At 44.7% G+C, this 19,060-nt stretch overlaps 1 protein-coding gene and 1 non-coding gene across 3 annotated transcripts in view; both read left to right on the top strand.

Annotated features, from left to right (window-relative positions):
• MAN2A1 (mannosidase alpha class 2A member 1) overlaps window positions 1-19,060 on the top strand; it is a 197,006-nt gene that overhangs the window by 78,554 nt on the left and 99,392 nt on the right. For both annotated transcript variants that reach the window (XM_004009111.6, XM_060416082.1), the window contains 3 exons: window positions 1,431-1,558; window positions 12,023-12,196; window positions 14,767-14,953. In XM_004009111.6, coding sequence (XP_004009160.3) covers window positions 1,431-1,558; window positions 12,023-12,196; window positions 14,767-14,953 — 489 coding nt within the window. The remainder of the gene's footprint in view (window positions 1-1,430; window positions 1,559-12,022; window positions 12,197-14,766; window positions 14,954-19,060) is intronic.
• Window positions 5,112-5,183, top strand: TRNAC-ACA (transfer RNA cysteine (anticodon ACA)). The gene has a single exon. It is a non-coding gene; the product is annotated as a tRNA-Cys (tRNA).

Consider the following 19,060-nt stretch of genomic DNA (forward strand, 5'->3'; position numbering starts at 1 on the left):
TCCAAGCACCAGCCATAGGTATGAGGGGCTGGGGCTGGCCACGGCCTCTGGAGTGTGGCTACAGCAGGCGGTCAACAGAAGGAGAAGAGGAAGAGCGAGCCTTTAATGAAGTCCCGTTGGCAGGAAGAGTGGGACAGAATCGCCTTGGGTTCCGCTGTGTTCTTAAAGAGATACAGGTGTTAGGAATTCCCATCTTCTTTCTTGTAAGTTCTGATGTGGGCCTGTGAGAAGCGGAGAATCTGAGGTTTGACTGGATGTTTGGGTTTCTTTAGGTATAGTAATGAGCCATCATATTTTCCATGTGAGATTGCGTTAGTGGGTGATCCCCATGGTAACACAGGTGTGATTAATACCTTTTCATTTTACACAGGAAATCGTTCATTCACTCACTCTTGGGAATTGTGTCCGTATCCATTCTGTCATTGTTCTGTGTTTGAAAAAATCAATGTTTTGTTAATGCTGTAGCTTCTGTTACATGCTTTGTATGGAACTAGTCATTCTTTATGCTTCTGGTCTGTCTTAGTTAAATTTGGCTTCATACTTGGCTGTTAAGTTATAGGTGTTCAGTGATGTTTATCCTTATGAAAACTGCTTTTCCTTCTGAAATTTTACAGCATTTTCAAAACCACCTGTCACACACTCAGAAGCCTGTGGCCCTTAAGATGTTTGCTGAAGTCCTTGACGTGTACGCTTCCCCGTTTAGTTTCCAGGTTTTCATTAGTGGATGACGTTTTCTTTCTCTGAGGAAGATGTCTTGTAACCCTTTAGTTGTCTAGTTGCTTCGTGTGGTGAGAACCCAGTGAACAGATGATGAAGGTGCCAGAGCTCCTCACTCAGAAATGAACGGCGAGCCTCGTCGCCTGTGTTCTGACTGACTCGGGAGCAGGCGCTCCGTGGCGCCTCTGTGTCCCCGGAAGCGTGTGGTCCCACTAGCGTTACCTCTGTTATTGTTCCTTTTGTAGTTGCATGATTGACTGATTAATGCCAGAAGTGCTGAAGTAAATGCTGATTTTTCAGCATGAGGATGATGAAACAAATACTGTGCTTAAAATGACTGTCCACCTCTAAACACTCATCAAGCATACGCTGAGTAAAGCACTCTGCTTGGCGCTCAGCAAGACCCAGAAACGAATGAGACGTGGCTGCTGACTTCAGGAAGTGCTGTGGGAGATTGTATCCTTCATGAGACAGAGCTCCCAGAGTTGCCTGTGTGGCTCCGTCTTTAGGACGGGCTCCCTCAGCTGCCTCACCGTGCGTGCTTCATCACCAGTGTCCCAGAGTTGGAATTCATTCACTGTTTGTTTTTTTTTTAATTAGTGTAAATACCGGTTACATTTAAAGGCTATACCTAATGTTTATGCTGTCTTACTTTTTTATTTCAACATGTCTTAAATATGTTAATGTAAATTCTTATGTTATTTTCTCCCTAGTTTGCTAGAAAATGGTCAGTTTGAAATTGTGACAGGTGGCTGGGTAATGCCTGATGAAGCTGGTGCACATTATTTTGCCATAATTGACCAACTAATTGAAGGACATCAGTGGCTGGAGACAAACCTAGGTACGTAGCGGCGTCTTCCTCTGTCGTGCGCACTGTGCTAGGCACTCTGCTTTGCACTCCCGCTCTTCCCGACCCCACGGACTGCGGCCCGCCAGGCTCCTCTGCCCATGGGGGTTCTCCAGGCAAGAACACTGGAGTGGGTTGCCGTGCCCCCTTCCAGGGGATCTTCCTAAACCAGGGGTCGAACCCAGGTCTCCCACATTGCAGGCAGACTCTTTACTATCTGAGCCACCAGGGAAGCCCAAGAATCCTGGAGTGGGTAGCCTGTGCCCTCTCCAGGGGGTCTTCTGACCCAGGAATCAAATCAGGGTCTCTTGCATTGCAGGCAGATTCTTTATCAGCTGAGCTCTCAGGCAAGCCCTGGTAGCTCACATGGACTGCTTTGGGCCATTCATTTTGGGGAAGGTGAGATGGGGTCTTTTATTTTTTTAATAATTCATTTTTCTAGGACTGATTATTACTGAATAATTTCTTTTTCATTGATTTGTGTTTTTTGGATCATAAACTCAGTTACATAGGTATAACATGGTCACTTTAGGATCATCTACCTTGTTTTACCTGTTATTTTATCAGTTTTGTTTATTAATTTTAGTATTTTCTCCTAAAAATATCCCACTGGAATTTTAATCATATATTAGTTAAGACTCTTGATCACAAAAGGCAAAAGCCTAATTGCCAGAGATGGGGCAGCTCCAGGGCAGACTGGACCCAGAGGACTTGGACTGTGCTGCCTGGGCGCTGTCTGTCAGGCCTGCTCACTCTTGCCCCTCCTCCTGAGGAGCGCGATGGCCGGAGGCAGCCAGGACTCTGGTCTTCCTCGCCCAACAGGAGGAGCCTGCAAGCAACACCTTGCCTCACTGGCCCGCGCTGGGTCCTGGGCTTCTTTCCGAGTCAGTGTTTGGTGGCCATAGCGATAGGAGCTGAAGTCGCTGAGAGCTGGTTGGTTCGGTGGAGATGGTCTCAAGGAAAGAGAGATTTGAGGCAGGGCCAGCCTCACTTGAACCAGGTGACTGGGTCCTGTAAGGGGAAGAGGATCCTGAACTGATGAAGTCAGTTCACACAACTCGTGAGAACGTGGGACTAACTGAAACCTGCGTGAGGTGTGGTGTTTGCACTCTGCATCACGGTATGTGGGGCTTCCCTGATGGCTCAGTAGTAAAAGATCTGCCTGCCGGCACAGGAGCTGTGGGTTCGATCCCTGGGTTAGGAAGATCCCCTGCAGCAGGAAACGGCAACCGACTCCTGTATTCTTGCCTGGGAAATCCCGTGGACAGAGGAGTCTGGCAGGCGACAGGCCGTGGGCTCACAAAAGACTAAAACAACAGCAAACAGTGTGTGTGTAATTGTGTTCAAATACTTCTCAGTACAATTTTGTAGTTTATAGTAAATATACATTTGCAATTGAAATTATTTCTAGATACTTTTTATTATTTTAAAATATTTTTAAAATATTCTGTTAGAAATGACACCTTCCCACCCCATTAATATTGACTTTTTATTTTGGAATAATTTCAAATATAAGCATTCTAAGAGTACTACAAAGAACTCCCATAAAGCCCCCAATCACACTCACCAGTTATTAACATTTTGACACATTTACTTAATTTTTTTCTCTTTCCATGTTGTTGTTGTTGTGATTCTTGTAGAGTAAGTTGCAGAGACCATACCTGTTCTGAAAAGAGTTAACGTGTCAGGTCAGATGTTGCTGTCCTTAGAAAGCTCTTGCTTGCAGGGTTGGTCTTTGGCGGGTGTCTGCAGAGTTGAGTTCTTCAATGATGAGTAACTCACTGCGTTTAAACTGCTTGTAAGCCCAGTGTAATGTATGATAAACGCTGGTTTTCCTTCTGGGAGTCAAATCATATTATGAACTAGACAGTGAGTACCCACATGACCAGACTCCAGTGAAAGGCTTGGGTACAGTTTCTAGTGAGCGGCTTTGGTGGCCCGCCTTTCTGGTGTTGTCAGCATTCACTGGTGCAGTAACTGACTCCGTCTGGGTAATCCGTCAGAGAGGGCGCTCTTAGAAGCCTGGGCCTGGTTCCTGTGGGCTCTGCCCTGTGTGCCTTTTGTTTCTGCTATTTTTCTTTGTATCTTTTCACTATAATAAATCATAGCAGTGAGTATGACTTCATGTTGGGTGCTATAAGTTTTCTTAAAGAAGTCTGGGGGTGGACTTAGGGACCCCCTACTTAGTGTCACTTTTCTTAAATGTTGAGTTGGCCAAATATTTCCTTCAGTTTTTAAGTAAAAATAAAAGACACTTTTCCCCCCCCCCATCAGGAACTTTATTGAACAAAGTATTCACCATTTTGTTCCATTACCTTCTGCCATTTTTCAGGCAACTTTATAATTGCATTTTCCCAAAACTTTTTGTCTTTTTGAGCAAAGAACTGTTCCAGGTGCCTTTTTATAGTCTTCCAAGGAATTGAAACTTTTTCCATTAAGAGAATTTTGTGAAGACTTCAGTAAGTGGATCTTGTGTGTTTCTTCTTTATGTTCAGCTTTTATGGATATGTAACTTACATGCAGTGCAGCATATAAGTCTTAACTCTGGAGTTCTGACGGCTGTATATACCCTTGTCAGCCCGTTTTCATCATTATAGAAAGTTCCCTCATCCCCCCACCCCCCGAATTTCTCCCTGCAGCCAAGTGCTCTGCGTTGCTATCGCTGTAGATCACTTCCACTGACTTAGGGGGTACCACTTTTGGGTCTGCCTTCTCTTGCTCAGCATAGACTTTTTTCCTACTGTATTGTAGGTAACTACCGCTTTGCATACTGTGGGATCCTCTCAGTCACCATGTGCGGCAGTTTGTGGTGTTGTCACAGAGTTGTGTAGCCACAACTACCACCTGCTTTAGAACTTTATCAGCATCCCCAAAAGGAACCTCTTGTTTGTTGCTAGTCACACCCCTCTCTGGCTCCTTCCTTCTCTGCCCTAGGCTCAGGGACCACTCATCTCCTTAGTGGAACACGCACGCACACGCAGATTTGACTGCTCTGGACATTTCACGTAAATGGCATTGTACAACGTGGGCTTCTGTGACTAGCTTTTTTACTTGGCGTAATGTTTTCCCGGTTTATCCACAGCGTCTCAGGGGTTTGTCCCTTTCTAATGACTGGATAATGTCCTGTTGTGTGGAGATGCCGTGTCTGTTTCTCCGTTGTTTTTCCTCCTTCAGCTAGTGGGCGTTTGCATCGCTCTCCTTTTCAGCTGCTCTGGGCACTGCTGCTGCGCACGCTTGTTCCGTGAGGACAGAAGTTCCCTTTTTCTGGATGCATACCTAGGAGCAGAGTTTATGGGCGCATTCGAGGACGTGAACTTCCTGACTGTGGCTCTGCCTGCAGTGAGGACTGCACTGGGGACACCTGCGCTGGTCTCAGTTTTGTTTGCTGAACAATTTGGAGCAGCTTGTTTTGGATACTTTTTACATTTGATTTGGAGATACTTTTTAAAATTATCCAAAATAATAATTTTAATAATTATTAATTAATAAATATTTATTAATAATAGATAATTATTTAAATAATTTAAAATAACTATTCCATTATAGTTCCCTGGTGGCTCAGATGGTAAAGCATCTGCCTACAATGCGGGAGACCCAGGTTCGATCCCTGGGTTGGGAAGATCCTCTGGAGAAGGAAATGGCAACCCACTCCAGTACTCTTGCCTGGAGAATCCCATGGACAGAGGACGGAGGGGCATTGTAGGCTACAGTCCATGGGGTCACAAAAGAGTCGGACACGACTGAGTGACTTCATTTCACTTCACTTGAAAATTATTTAGTCTTTGGTTGTTAATTTCTGTTTTTATATGTTTTGTTATAGAAAACTGACCATTGGAACTTTAAGTTTGAGCTTTAAGGTTGTGTTTTGCCTAAAGCTGCATTGTCTGACTGTCCTCTGGCCCCTCTTAAGGTCTAATGTCAGGTGTGTCTGGAATGGCCCAGGTCTGTTGACTGTGTTATCCGTGTTGCTCGTGGTCTGATTTTAGGTCTGTTAGATCTGCCATCACTTACGTGGTATGTTTTACTCTTTTTAATGATTATTTCCTGTAACTTTTCTTGCTTTTACTTTTATATATTTTAACAGTCTTATTCTAGCATGAAAACACAAAATCTTTCCTAGTTTTATTGACATGTGCCCTCTTTTTAAATTTTGGATTTTTCTTATACTGAATTTTCCCTTAAATTTGTCGCTTAACCCCCTCTTAAAAATATTTACTTATACCAAGAAAAGTCCTGGCGGCATACTGGGTTTCCCTCTAAGTCTCTCCATAGCTTTCACCTCCTTTCATATCAGGTTTTAAAAATTCTCTCTTTTCTGTGTCATTACACCCCAGGGATTCTTGAATCTGTTGCAGCTAGGTTGCTCTATCCTGTGTATCAGGTGATTTTTATTGGAAAAGATCACTGGTAGTGATAAAATCTCAGACATCGCTGTAACTTTTCATGTTGGATTTTACTCTTGTTTGTAAGCTTATTCTGCCCTTGTTATTCTGGACAATATATGAAGAAGTGAAGTCACTCAGTCATGTCTGACTCTTTGCAATCCCATGGACTCTAGCCCGCCAGGCTCCTCTGTCCCTGGGATTTCCCAGGCAAGAATACTGAAGTGGGTAGCCATTTCCTTCTCCAGGGGATCTTCCTGAACCAGGGACTGAACCCTCATCTCCTGCACTGCTAGGCGAGTTCTTTACAGCTGAGCTGCAAGGGAAGCCGACTAATTGGGAAATACCTGATCCTAGGAAAGACGGAAGGCAAAAGGAAAGGGGCAGTAGAGATGAGATGATCAGGCAGCATCTCTGACTCGGGCGCGAATTTGAGCAAATGCCGGGAGAGTGCAGGACAGAGGCGCCTGGCGCACAGCGGTCCCTCGGGTTGCGAAGAGCCGGGCGTGACTGACCAGCAGCATCACATTCCTAGTGCTTGTTTATCTTGAAACTGGAAGCTCGAACCTTCTGACTGCCTGCATCCGACTCCTTCTCCCGCTCCCGCCCTCGGTGGCCGCAGATCTGATCACTTCTGAGTTTGCTGCCTTTGAAGTATAGTTGATCTACAACTTATGTTCCTGACATACAACATTGTGACTCCGTATTTCCATACATTTCAAATGTGGAATCGCATGACTTATTTTGCAGCTGGGAGTTTGTGCCTCTTAGTCTCCCTCACCTGTTTCCCTCTTCTTGCCAGTCTCCCCCTTCTGGAAGCCACCGGTTCACTCTCCGCGTCTGTGACTCTGTTTCTGCTTTGCTGTTCATTTGGTTTCAGCTTACACGTGCCAGTGAGCGCTCACCTTGTTTGTCTCTTTCTGTCTGGCTTACTTCATAGGGCACGTTGCCTCCAGCCTGATAAACGCTGTCAAAAATGACACGACTGCCTTCTTTCATATGCCTGGATGGGGCTCTGTTGTACATGTGTGTGCATACATTTGCGTTGTATCTGTGTGTGTATGCGCGTGTGTGGGTATGTATATATTTGGTTCTTTCATATGCCTGGATGGGGCTCTGTTGTACGTGTGCATGTATGCACTTGCGTGTCTATCTGTGTGTATGCGCGAGTGTGGGTGTGCATACGTGTCCACCGATCCACCTGTGCACGCTGGGGCTGCTTCTGTGTCTTGGCTACTGTGAATGATGCTGCTGTGAATGTGGGGGTCCATGCATCTTCAAATTAGGGTTTTTGTTTCCTTTAGATTAATTCCCAGGTGTGGCATTGCTGGGTCATATGGTAGTTCTCTGTAATTTTTTGAGAATTTTCTGTGCTGTTTACTGTGGTAACTATACCAACTTAGATTCCCACCAGCAGTGCAAGGGTTCTCTTTTCTCTACATATAGTTTCTTTTAACTGAAGTCTGTACACTTTTTTAGACATAATGCTCTTGTACACTTAATAGACTATGTAAACATAACTTTTCTATGTCCTGGGTAACATTTTTCTGTGATACTCTCTTTATTGCAGTGGTCTGGAAGTAAACCCTCAATGTCTCTGGGGTATGCCTGTATGCAATAGGATGTGTGTAGGTTATGTGCACATAGAATACCATTTTAGATAAGGAACTTGGCATCCAGGGATTTTGGTTTTCCAGGTGTCCTGGAGCCAGTCCCTCGGATACCAAAGTATGACTGCAGTTAGACTCACATGCATGTTTTTTGAACCGTTTGCGAGTAAGCGGGAGACATCTTGTCCCTTTACCTCTCAGCATTTCATTGTGTTATTTCCTAAGAAACAGAGATATCTTCTTAGATAAGCAGAAGATAGTTGTCAAATCAGGAGTTTTAACAACAATACCACAATCTAGTTCACAGTGTATTCAAATCTTGTCAGTTGTCTTAGTAATGTTCTTCAATGAAAGCTGCTGTTTTTTCTCTCCCAGTCCAGGATCACATATGACATCTAGTTGTCACGTCTTTTTGTCTCCTTGACCTGGAACACTCCCTCAGCCTTTCTCTCGGTCTCTTAACCTTGATATTTTTGAGGAGGTCAGACTTCTGCTGTAAACCATCTCTCAGTTTGAGTTTCCGCTCATCATTAGCTTCAGATGGCCCTGTCTGGCCTGTTATTTTCCTGGGGTGTCGCCACAGCTGTTTGCTGTGGGCTCAGTGCATCTCATCAGGAAGTGCGTGTCGCCTCCTATTCCATGTCAGAGGTGCTGCCCGTGATCAGTCATGTCTTATGCTTCTTCTCTGCACTTTACGTTTCCCTGCTTTGTGGGAGATACATTGAGAACAGGTAAAATTCCTCATCAGACTTCAGTATTTTAGTTTTAGGATCTGCTGAGGACTTTCTAACTCCACCGTCCCTTCTGTAACTGTTGGTTTTGTTGCTATTTAGTCGCTACGTCTGACTCTTTTGTGACCCCATGGACTGGAGTCTGCCAGGCTCCTCTGTCCGTGGGATTGCCCAGCAGAGAATACTGCAGTGGGGTGCCTTTTTTCCTTCTCCAAGGGATCTTCCTGACCCAGGGATCAAACCCACATCTCCTGCATTAGTAGGCGATTCTTTACTGCCGAGCCACCAGGGAAGACCTAACTATTTGTTTGCATTTTACTAAAAGGAAGAGCTTTCTTTATTTGTGAGCTTGTGGGTTTATTTTATTCAGTGGGTTCCAGTCTAGTACGACTGTTCTGTATCTTGATCCCCAGTTGTCCCACATTTGGCCAATGGAAGCCCCTTCAAGCTATCTCCTGATCTATTTCTATATGTTTCCATGACTCTGGCCATTTCTTTACTTTATGCCCCAAATAATCTGTTCTAGGGTTATCTTGTACTTTACCAGTCTCAGGCCTGAAATAAGCTGTTTCTCTGAGGTTATTATAGAGCATAGCATTTAGAGGTCAAAATCCAGGAGCAAAGTTCTGCTAATTGATGCTACAGTGCCGCTGCATCTAGGCCTTCATAGTGCAGAGAGCTAGGAAATGTGTGTGTACACACAGACACACACACACACACAGACACAGAAACACAGACACACACACAGACACACAGACACACATACAGAAACAGACACAGACATACACACACAGACAGACACACACACAGACATACACAGACACAGGCACACACACACAGACACACACACAGACATGTACACACAGACACACACACACAGATACACAGACATACACAGACACACAGACACAGACTCACACAGACACACATACAGACACACAGACACACACAGACACAGACACAGAAACACAGACACACACACAGACACACACACAGAAACACAGACACACACAGACACACACACACAGAGACACATACAGACACAGACACGTACACACAGACACACACACACAGACACGTACACACAGACACACACACAGAGATACACAGACATACACAGACACACAGACACAGACTCACACAGACACACATACAGACACACACACAGACACACACACACAGACACATACAGACACAGACACGTACACACAGACACACACACAGAGATACACAGACATACACAGACACACAGACACAGACTCACACAGACACACATACAGACACACACACAGAAACAGACACACACACAAACAGACACACACACACAGACACACACACAGAGATACACAGACACACACACACACATTGATGTAGTTTCTTTAAATACAGATGTATGTTTGTGTGTTTATTTGTATATTTATTCGTAAGTTAGTACTGCTGTCTCCTATTTCAGCTCAGTATCATAGGGTCCATTCTATTCGCACATTTATAGGAACTGTTTTGCAGTTCTTTCTCTCAAAATAGAGAACCTGGCTACTTTACCTTACTAGTTTGCTCAGTCTTGGAATTCATGAAAGTTTCAGAATTGCTAAACCTAGAACAGACTGGTTCCAAATAGGAAAAGGAGTGCGTCAAGGCTGTATATTGTCACCCTGCTTATTTAACTTATATGCAGAGCACATCATGAGAAACGCTGGACTGGAAGAAACACAAGCTGGAATCAAGATTGCCGGGAGGAATATCAATAACCTCAGATATGCAGATGATACCACCCTTATGGCAGAAAGTGAAGAGGAACTAAAAAACCTCTTGATGAAAGTGAAAGAGGAGAGTGAAAAAGTTGACTTAAAGCTCAGCATTCAGAAAACGAAGATCATGGCATCTGGTCCCATCACTTCATGGGAAATAGATGGGAAACAGTGGAAACAGTGTCAGACTTTATTTTGGGGGGCTCCAAAATCACTGCAGATGGTGACTGCAGACATGAAATTAAAAGACGCTTACTCCTTGGAAGGAAAGTTATGATCAACCTAGATAGCATATTAAAAAGCAGAGACATTACTTTGCCGACTAAGGTCCATCCAGTCAAGGCTATGGTTTTTCCTGTGGTCATGTATGGATGTGAGAGTTGGACTGTGAAGAAAGCTGAGCACTGAAGAATCGATGCTTTTGAACTGTGGTGTTGGAGAAGACTCTTGAGAGTCCCTTGGAGTGCAAGGAGATCCAACCAGTCCATTCTGAAGGAGATCAGCCCTGGGATTTTGGAAGGATCAGCTCTTCTTTGGAAGGAATGATGCTAAAGCTGAAGCTCCAGTACTTTGGCCATCTCATGCGAAGAGTTAACTCATTGGAAAAGACTCTGATGCTGGGAGGGATTGGGGGCAGGAGGAGAAGGGGACGACAGAGGATGAGATGGCTGGATGGCGTCACGGACTCGATGGACATGAGTCTGAGTGAACTGTGGGAGTTGGTGATGGACAGGGAGGCCTGGTGTGCTGCGATTCATGGGGTCGCAAAGAGTCAGACACGACTGAGCGACTCAATTGAACTGAACTGATGCCACCGCAAAAAAACCCAAAATACTAAATAGGTTCACGATTTCTTTATAATTTTTTGGAGGTAAATCCCATATGGGAAATGGGCAGGCTCTGTGTGGCAGCTTCTTTGAGATTTGACGTGAACTGTTGGCTCTCTGACGTTCAGCGTCCCCTCTCAGTCTCCTTGGCTGGCCTCACCTTCAGTGTTCTGCAGCGTTCTCTCTGTTTTCTTCTCTGTTATTCTATGTGAACACCTTGCATGGTAATCTTTACAGCTATAATCAGGATCAAGATTAACTCATTTGTGTAACCCTAGGCCAGTGTAATCCTAGGCCAATGTAATCCTTTCTTAGCCTTCAGTATATGGAAAGTGTTAAATAGATGTATGCGTGAAAAAAAATGTGCAGTTAGATTACTTGTGTCTGTGTATACGTAGCCTATAGAAGCCTTCTTTGAGAATCCTGAATAAATAAAATATTTACATACTTCCCAGTGAATAATCTTATTTCATTCATTCTAACCTGTGCATTTATTCTGTTGGTTTTTCATATGTTATCCTCTGTGAAATTGAGGTGTATCTTTAGTCCTTTACCAGAATTGGTGTGAGTCAGGTGTGGAAAATTCTGTTGATTCCTTCTTGATAGCAGGTGCCGGCGTCCAAGCGTCTGAAGGTTCGTGATGACATAACCGCACAGTTGTCTGGGCCAGTTCTGCTGCCATGTTATCTGATGGCCTGGCATTGTCGTGCGGCGTGAAAGAGAGCCTAAAACCCCTGTTGTTGGGATTGGAGAGTGCAAGTGGAAGTGACTTGGATGAGTTTTCTGTGTTGTATAAGAGCAAGCTGCAGGCTCATGCAGCTCCACAGAAGACGGGACTGTCAGCTCCTGGAGGGCAGCGGCTTCGTCCTGTGTTTCTCCACATCAGGGCTCCACTGCCTGCAGCAGCTTTCCAGCATCTATCAGATGACAGAGTGCTCACTTTAGCTCCAGCCAACTCACTTCCAGTGTGAGGCACCCTGCCTGGGAGGACGGCCGGGGCAGGATCCTCCTCTCAGGGGGTCTTGCAGGGAGTCTCACTAAGGGTGCTCTGGGCAGCCCTTTATCTTGGAATCCAGGAGGCCAGGGAGCTCGGGTGGGTCTGAATGTGTTGTGACTTCTTTTTCATTTAAAAAAATAACACTTACTCTCTTTATCAACAGGAGTGAAACCTCGGTCTGGTTGGGCTATCGACCCGTTTGGACATTCACCAACAATGGCTTATCTTCTAAAACGTGCTGGATTTTCTCACATGCTTATTCAGAGAGTTCATTATGCAGTTAAAAAACATTTTGCATTGCATAAAACACTGGAGTTTTTTTGGAGACAGAATTGGGGTATGTAGAGTTAGATGAAAGTAGAAGCTCTTACTTGACCTAGATACTATTTCACAGGGGTTATGACCTCTTGCTGTTACGGGTTTTATTCAACATGTCAGTCTTGAGAATCAGGTTGCTTAAAGATATACATAATTATTTTTTCAATATAATTGTGTCACGAGTCTTTTAAGCATTGGTAAAAATATTTATCTGTAGAACATGGTAGATTCTTCTAAGCCTAAAGGAAGTAAACAAAATAAGAAATTAGTTTTTTGCAAGTAATGCTTTCATTTGATTCTATTTTTAAATGTACCCATTTTACCACAAAGTTGATTGCATTAGAACTGATGTTTATTTAGTTGCTAAGTCACGTCTGACTTTTTTGCGACCCCATGGACTGTAGCCCTTTGGATTCCTCTGTCCATGGAATTTTCCAGGCAAGAGTCCTGGAGTGCATTGCCATTTCCTTCTCCGGGGGATCTTCCCGACCCAGGGATGGAACCCGGGGCTCTGCTGCGTCTCCTGCGCAGCCGGCTGACGCTGTTCCACTGAGTCCCTGGTGGAATCCCGCCAGTGCTCCTTCTGCCTCTCCTGTCTCTGTAGCTAAGTTAGAATTGCCTTTTGAAGCCTTCCTCGTGCCCTCCTGGAGCAGCTCTCCTGCCTCCCGTGTCGCTTGTTTTCGCACTGTCTTGGTACCCTGGGGCGCCCTGGGATGTGCACCTCCAGCTCTGTGCTGGAGGAGGGGTGACGAGGTGGGGGCCTGCCGTGGTCGGCCTGCCTATGCTCATGTATGAGCCCTTATTGCGGGACGTGCGCTGTGCCACGTGCTTCACAGTCACCCCTCCCTGAGCCTGCGTAGCCATTGCTAAGCTAGGGTCTGTTATTATAGGACCTTTTTAATGTGAAAAGTGGAGGCCATTTGCCAGAACTCAACAGGCGACAGATATGAAGCCTCGATCTACACCCAGCTCTGTGCTCTTCCGAGGCCTCGGCCCCCTGGCCCCTAGCATCTGCTGCCAGCTGTAGCAAGTTGTCAGTAAAATTTCATCTGAAGAAAGGATTTCATTATTAAGACTGTTCAGCCATTACTGCATTACATCATACTTGTTCTCTGTGTACTCTAGACCCTCATTAAGTGTTTCAGTAGCATCATTTGTAAATTTAGACAGTATCTTTCTCATGGGCACTGTTGTTTTTTCAAAAGGAAACAAATTAACTGTATAACTTGTTATCCTGGGAAACTGAACCTGTAGGGCAGACAGGAGCTTCTGGGGGCTTGCATCCTATATAATTTTATCAGATGCTTAGGAGCATATTTATTTTTGTAGAAAAAGGATCATTTATTTGAGGAAGCCCTACTTAAATTATTGCTTACATTCAAATTGCTTATAAATATCAGTTGGCATAAAATTAATACTTTTATGCACCTAATACTATGCTAAGAAGAAATATAGAAAACATCATTGCCTGTAAAATTATAGTCTTAATTTGATAGAAGGCTAACACCAGCAAATGCAGCAGCTAAACCAAGATGTGTAGGTGAGCTGCTAAATAGTATGGTGGACCTACCCGGTGTCTCTGGACATGTTGCTTGAAAATGATGTTTTGGAATTAAGGTGAGCTTCTTTGTTTGTTGTGGTTGTTAATGAAGCAGTTGTTTTCAAATTTTTTAAATGTATATGGTGCTTATTTGATTTTTCTTGTTGTCTGTTATTATAAAAGCAATGTGTTGCTGAGAATTGGAGATCTGTATGTAGAGACGAAGAGGTATTTACAGGTCAGAATTAAAAAACAAAAATAGCCATTTTTAACTCTTATTAAAGCCCTCCAATCTTACTTTGTGGGAGGCTTCTTACCTCTCAAGGGCAGTGATGCCAGCACATACTGGCATTGAAGTTTCAATTGAAAACAATTCTATGTCGGGAACCAGTACTTGTTTTCTGTAACTTTTTTGTTGGCTTTGTTTTGATTCTTCTCTTTGCGTTTGAAAATTATTTTTACTTTTCCTCTGCCTCTAAGGACAACAGTCAGACTGGCCCTTCACTGGTAAGGGGCCCTCTACAAACTCTGTTGAGTGCACTTATTTCTCGTCACTGCAAGACGAGTATTTCCCCGGTATTTCCACAAGCCCTTCCCTCTCCTTCCCTTATTCTCCCAGTTCCCCGTTTTGCTGTCTTCTTGTCTTCACACCCGGCCTCTGCAGCTACTGGTCCCTCTCAGAGTCCCTGCTCCCCGAGGCAGGCACAGATGTGGCAGGCGCTGGCAGCCAGGGGTGGCTGTAACTTTGGATGAGCTGATTGTAACTTCTGCTCATTTATATCCTTCCAGGTCAGCGGATGCTGTTTTAGGATGGGGCCTTTCTGTTTCAGTTAAGTTTAGACAGAAGATGTAGGTAGACGCTGAGATACAAGTGTCGTCCTTCTGGCCGGTAGCCATCGAATGCTGCTGGGGGGTGTGTATTAGTAGTTAGAGGGGCTGTTGCTTTAGGGTGGAGCTTGCACTGTGTATGTGTGAAGCAGTGGCGTTCTGAAAGTTCGGGGATGAAATCTGCAAGTCTGCTCAGGTCTGTGTGTTGCTCTTCGTTGCAGACCTGGGATCTGCCACAGACATCCTTTGCCATATGATGCCCTTCTACAGCTACGACATCCCCCACACTTGTGGGCCCGACCCTAAGATCTGCTGCCAGTTTGATTTTAAACGGCTTCCTGGAGGCAGATACGGTTGTCCCTGGGGAGTTCCCCCAGAAACAATATATCCTGGAAATCTCCAGAACAGGTATGGAAATATGCGTTTTATAAGTTAGCATCTTGAACAAGTAAGCATTAGTGGCTTGTTGCTGAAGAGTTATATAAATGGGCTTTGGTAGCCAATACTATCCTTTCTCAAGGCATTCATTCAAACGAGATTTAAAGCAGCTGAAAAATGCCAAAGCCTTGCCTGTTTGCCTTCTGTGTTACAACTTAATGGAAAGTGAACAATAGCAGGTCAGTGTACGGTGGATAACCTGTTACACACTGTTCCTATGATCTCCTTTGCCTTTATTATAAAAGCCTCCTGTTGTGTTTGATTTCATGTATTGTTGATAATAAAACTTATGGTCTCTATGGTATAAATTGGTAAGAAAAGCAACCCAGTTGCAAAAGCACGTTTATTGAAATGGATCACATAAACAGCGTAATTATCTGTTCTCTTAATAACAATCTCAGTAATAGTGAACGCTACCCAGCTCTGGTGAATACATATCTTTGCATCTTTCTGAAGTTTTTGACTTACTGAAAACTTTAATTAGGAATACTTATTCTCAAAAATTTTTAACTAAAAATCAGGAAATGAATTACTTGTTTTTTCTTAGAAGAAAACTGTCCTAAAGATGGAAGCATCTCATTAAACCAAGCTACCTATACTTCTCATTCTGGTGCTTTTAAAAGTTTAATTTCTTCACTGTAAAATTAATGGTATGTAATACACTAAAATAAAACACTTGTGTTGTAATATAAGACACTCAACTCTGCTAGAAAAATAATATAGGCTTTTAAATAAAGTAAGATTGTTGCTCTGTGCTCAATAAAATCTGTTTTTAAAAAGAGTGTGTGAGGATGAAGGCATGATCTGGGTCTCCTTGCACTGGCTGAGTCCTTCGTGAGCCTCGTGCTGTGGCAGACACAGAAGCATCTCAGCATGGAGGCTTCTTAAAGTCATGGATCCGTTATGTATATCAAAATCTTTTACAGTTGTTTTGGAAAAAAGTATCCCAAGCTTTGGGATCTGTTTGGTTTCTTTTTTCGGTTCTTGGAGCGGTGAAGAACCTGAACAGCCTGTTAGGGTCAGGCTACTTAGACATAAGAGGATAATTCAGTAGATTATGTCACAAAGGTGCAGTGGAAAGGGGATGGTGGTGGGTTGGTCAGGGTTGGGGGATCCTTGCCTGCCTTCTCGGGAGATCAGCTATTTGCCGCTAAGTGGGGTTTGCATGCCTCCTGTTAGTCCAGTGGTCAGGGGCACCGGGAGACTTCTTGCAGGCTAGCTCGGGGAATCCCCACGCACCCATAGATGGTGCGAGGCCCCTCTTTTTCTTTCTCGAGTGCTGTGAGAGTGCCTGAGACCCATTCTGCGCAATCCTGTTGATGGTCATGGAACCCTTCAAAGACCACTGGCCCCCCTCGACAACCCCCTCAGAACACACCTTGTGTTCAGTCCGTTCCAGCGGTTCTGAAAGGGGCTTCCAGGCACCAGGGCCCTGCAGATGAGTGACTCTATGATGCTCACGTGGACTCGTTGCTGCTGTTGTTCAGCTCACAAGCCTCGGAGTCTTAGTTCTGCTGCTTGCTGCCCATGCAGATGGCACCTTCCTCGTGAGGTTCAGAGACCAGACATGGGCATTGCAGTTTAGTGGCGCTGGGTTTTTACACCTAAAGAGAGCGGCTTCTAACTGTCATGTACAGGTGGTACACGCAGCATGCGTAGTTGGTCAGGTTTCTCTACTTTGAAGATAAAGAAGCTCCGTTCTTCATCAAGATTGGTTTTAGGTCTCCTGCTGCTGCTGCTGCTGCCGAGTCACTTCAGTCCTGTCCGACTCTGTGCGACCCCAGAGATGGCAGCCCACCAGGCTCCCCCGTCCCTGGGACTCTCCAGGCAAGAACACTGGAGTGGGTTGCCACGTCCTTCTCCAATGCAGGAAAGTGAAAAGTGAAAGTGAAGTCGCTCAGTCGTGTCCGACTCTTAGCGACCCCATCGACTGCAGCCCACCAGGCTCGTCCGTCCATGGATTTTTCTAGGCAAGAGTACTGGAGTGGGTGCCATTGCCTTCTCGTACCATATAATTTGGGATTCCCTGGTGGCTCAGATGGTAAAGAATCCGCCTGCAATGCAGGAGACTGGAGTTCAGTCCTTAGGTCAGGAAGATCCCCTGGAGAAGGGAATGGCTAACTACTCCAATATTCTTGCCTGGAGAATGCCATGGACAGAGGAGCCTGGTGGGCTGCAGTCCAGGGGGTCACAAAGAGGTGGACACGGCTGAGCAGCCGCTGCTCACTCGCCGTCTGTTTTACGTATGGTGGTGGTTTGCCTCTCAGGTGATCTGAGGTGCCTTCCAGTCAGGTGCCCGCCCTGCCGGGTAGAGTGAGTGCAGAGCAGCCGCAGCTGCGCGCCTTTCCCTGTGGCGTTGATGGATGCGCTTGCCGTGAGCTTGCCGTGTGTGCAGCGAGCGTCCACTCCCCGCAGCTGGGCAGTGTGGCCCTTCGCTTCCCAGCACTGACACTCGGTGAGCAGCAGCCTGGGAGCCGGGACGGGCGCTGTGCGGAAGAGGCACTTCCCCGAGTCTCTGCCTGCTTCCCTCTTCTGCGTCTCGCACGCACGCGCGCCACGTGTGGCGCATCTAGAGGAGCCTTGGGATGCGCTTCTGCGCCGGTTGCCTGGAGGGTCTAGCTGGATGCTCGTTTATACTTCATCTTATATCTGTGACTTATGTACTCTTTTTTCCTCTTATTTCTTTAGGTCTTAGACATCTTCCTATGTGATTAATCTCATTGTATGTGTGCTTTTTAATTATAAGTAATAATTTAAAATTGGTTTTTGGGAAATATGGAATATTAGTAAATTACTAGTAAAAATTAAGTTCTATATTGAATGGTAATCTCAAAAAACTTAAGTATTATATGTTAAGTAAGAATATTATGTTATATTTTATTCTCCAAGTTATTAAATTTTTGCTAATTTAATATTTGCAGAACAATTTCAGAGACCATCAGTATAAAAAGAGCATATGAGATTCTACATTTAGTTCAGTGTTTTTCATAGTTTCTGTAAAATGCCTCTTTCCATCATTGATGTTCTTTGAGATTTCTTCATAAATTCTTATATTGTGAATTAGAATCTACTTCTGGATAATCCTTGAAGTGAAAATTGGAATACTGAGTAAAAAAACATGTTTGTCATCTATCACTGTGTTTTAAGCTTTGGCGCTAGAAATACGGAGACCTCCTCAGGGCTCATCTGCTTGTTTATTTCACTTTCAGAAGCTCTTCCTCTTCCTTTGTGTTCCCAGACTTTCTCAAACGGGGCCCCCAGTCAGCGTCTCCCGAAAGGTTTTCTAGAGAGTATAAGTAAGTGGAATATAGAAGCTTATCAGCACACTGCAGTTAGCTGCCCTTTTGAGTCGTGGGTTAGGGCTCAGCACACTGCAGTTAGCTGCCCTTTCGAGTCGGGGGTTGGGGCTCAGCACACTGCAGTTAGCTGCCCTTTTGAGTCGGGGTTGAGGCCCAGCGCACTGCAGTTAGTTGCCCTTTTGAGTCGGGGTTGAGGCCCAGCGCACTGCAGTTAGCTGCCCTTTGGAGTCGGGGGTTGGGGCTCAGCACACTGCAGTTAGCTGCCCTTTCGAGTCGGGGGTTGGGGCCCAGAGAGAGAGAGAGGCCAGAATAGCTCATGCAGTTGCTCAGCTGTGTCTGCTGATCAATATGGAGGACACCGACAGATACTCAGAGTATTGATGGGAGAAGTTGAGTGAGTTGGTTTCTTCCTTTAGAAAAGGAAAACGGTTCTATAATTGGCTTCATTCAAAATAACTTTATGTTTAACTAGGCAATTTTAGTTATTTTTTTTAATTAGGCAATTTTAGATTAACTTAGAGAAAGGGATATTAATTCAAAGCAAGCAGAGTTCATGTAGATGAGAAATCTATCTTGTTGGACTGAATTATTTTATGGCACAGGCTATCTGGCAGTCAATCTCTGTGGCTGACCTTTGGGAGGGCACTGATGCCCTCAGGAATTTATGCCAAAGCTGCCATGTGCCTTTATTTCTCTAAGGACGTTCCATGGAAAAACTGTGGGGTTTTTCCCTCTGATAAGAATTTACCAATATTTTAGAGGGACAGTAAAAATTAGT

This window comes from Ovis aries, chromosome 5, assembly GCF_016772045.2.
Source record: "Ovis aries strain OAR_USU_Benz2616 breed Rambouillet chromosome 5, ARS-UI_Ramb_v3.0, whole genome shotgun sequence".
Lineage (NCBI taxonomy): Eukaryota > Metazoa > Chordata > Mammalia > Artiodactyla > Bovidae > Ovis > Ovis aries.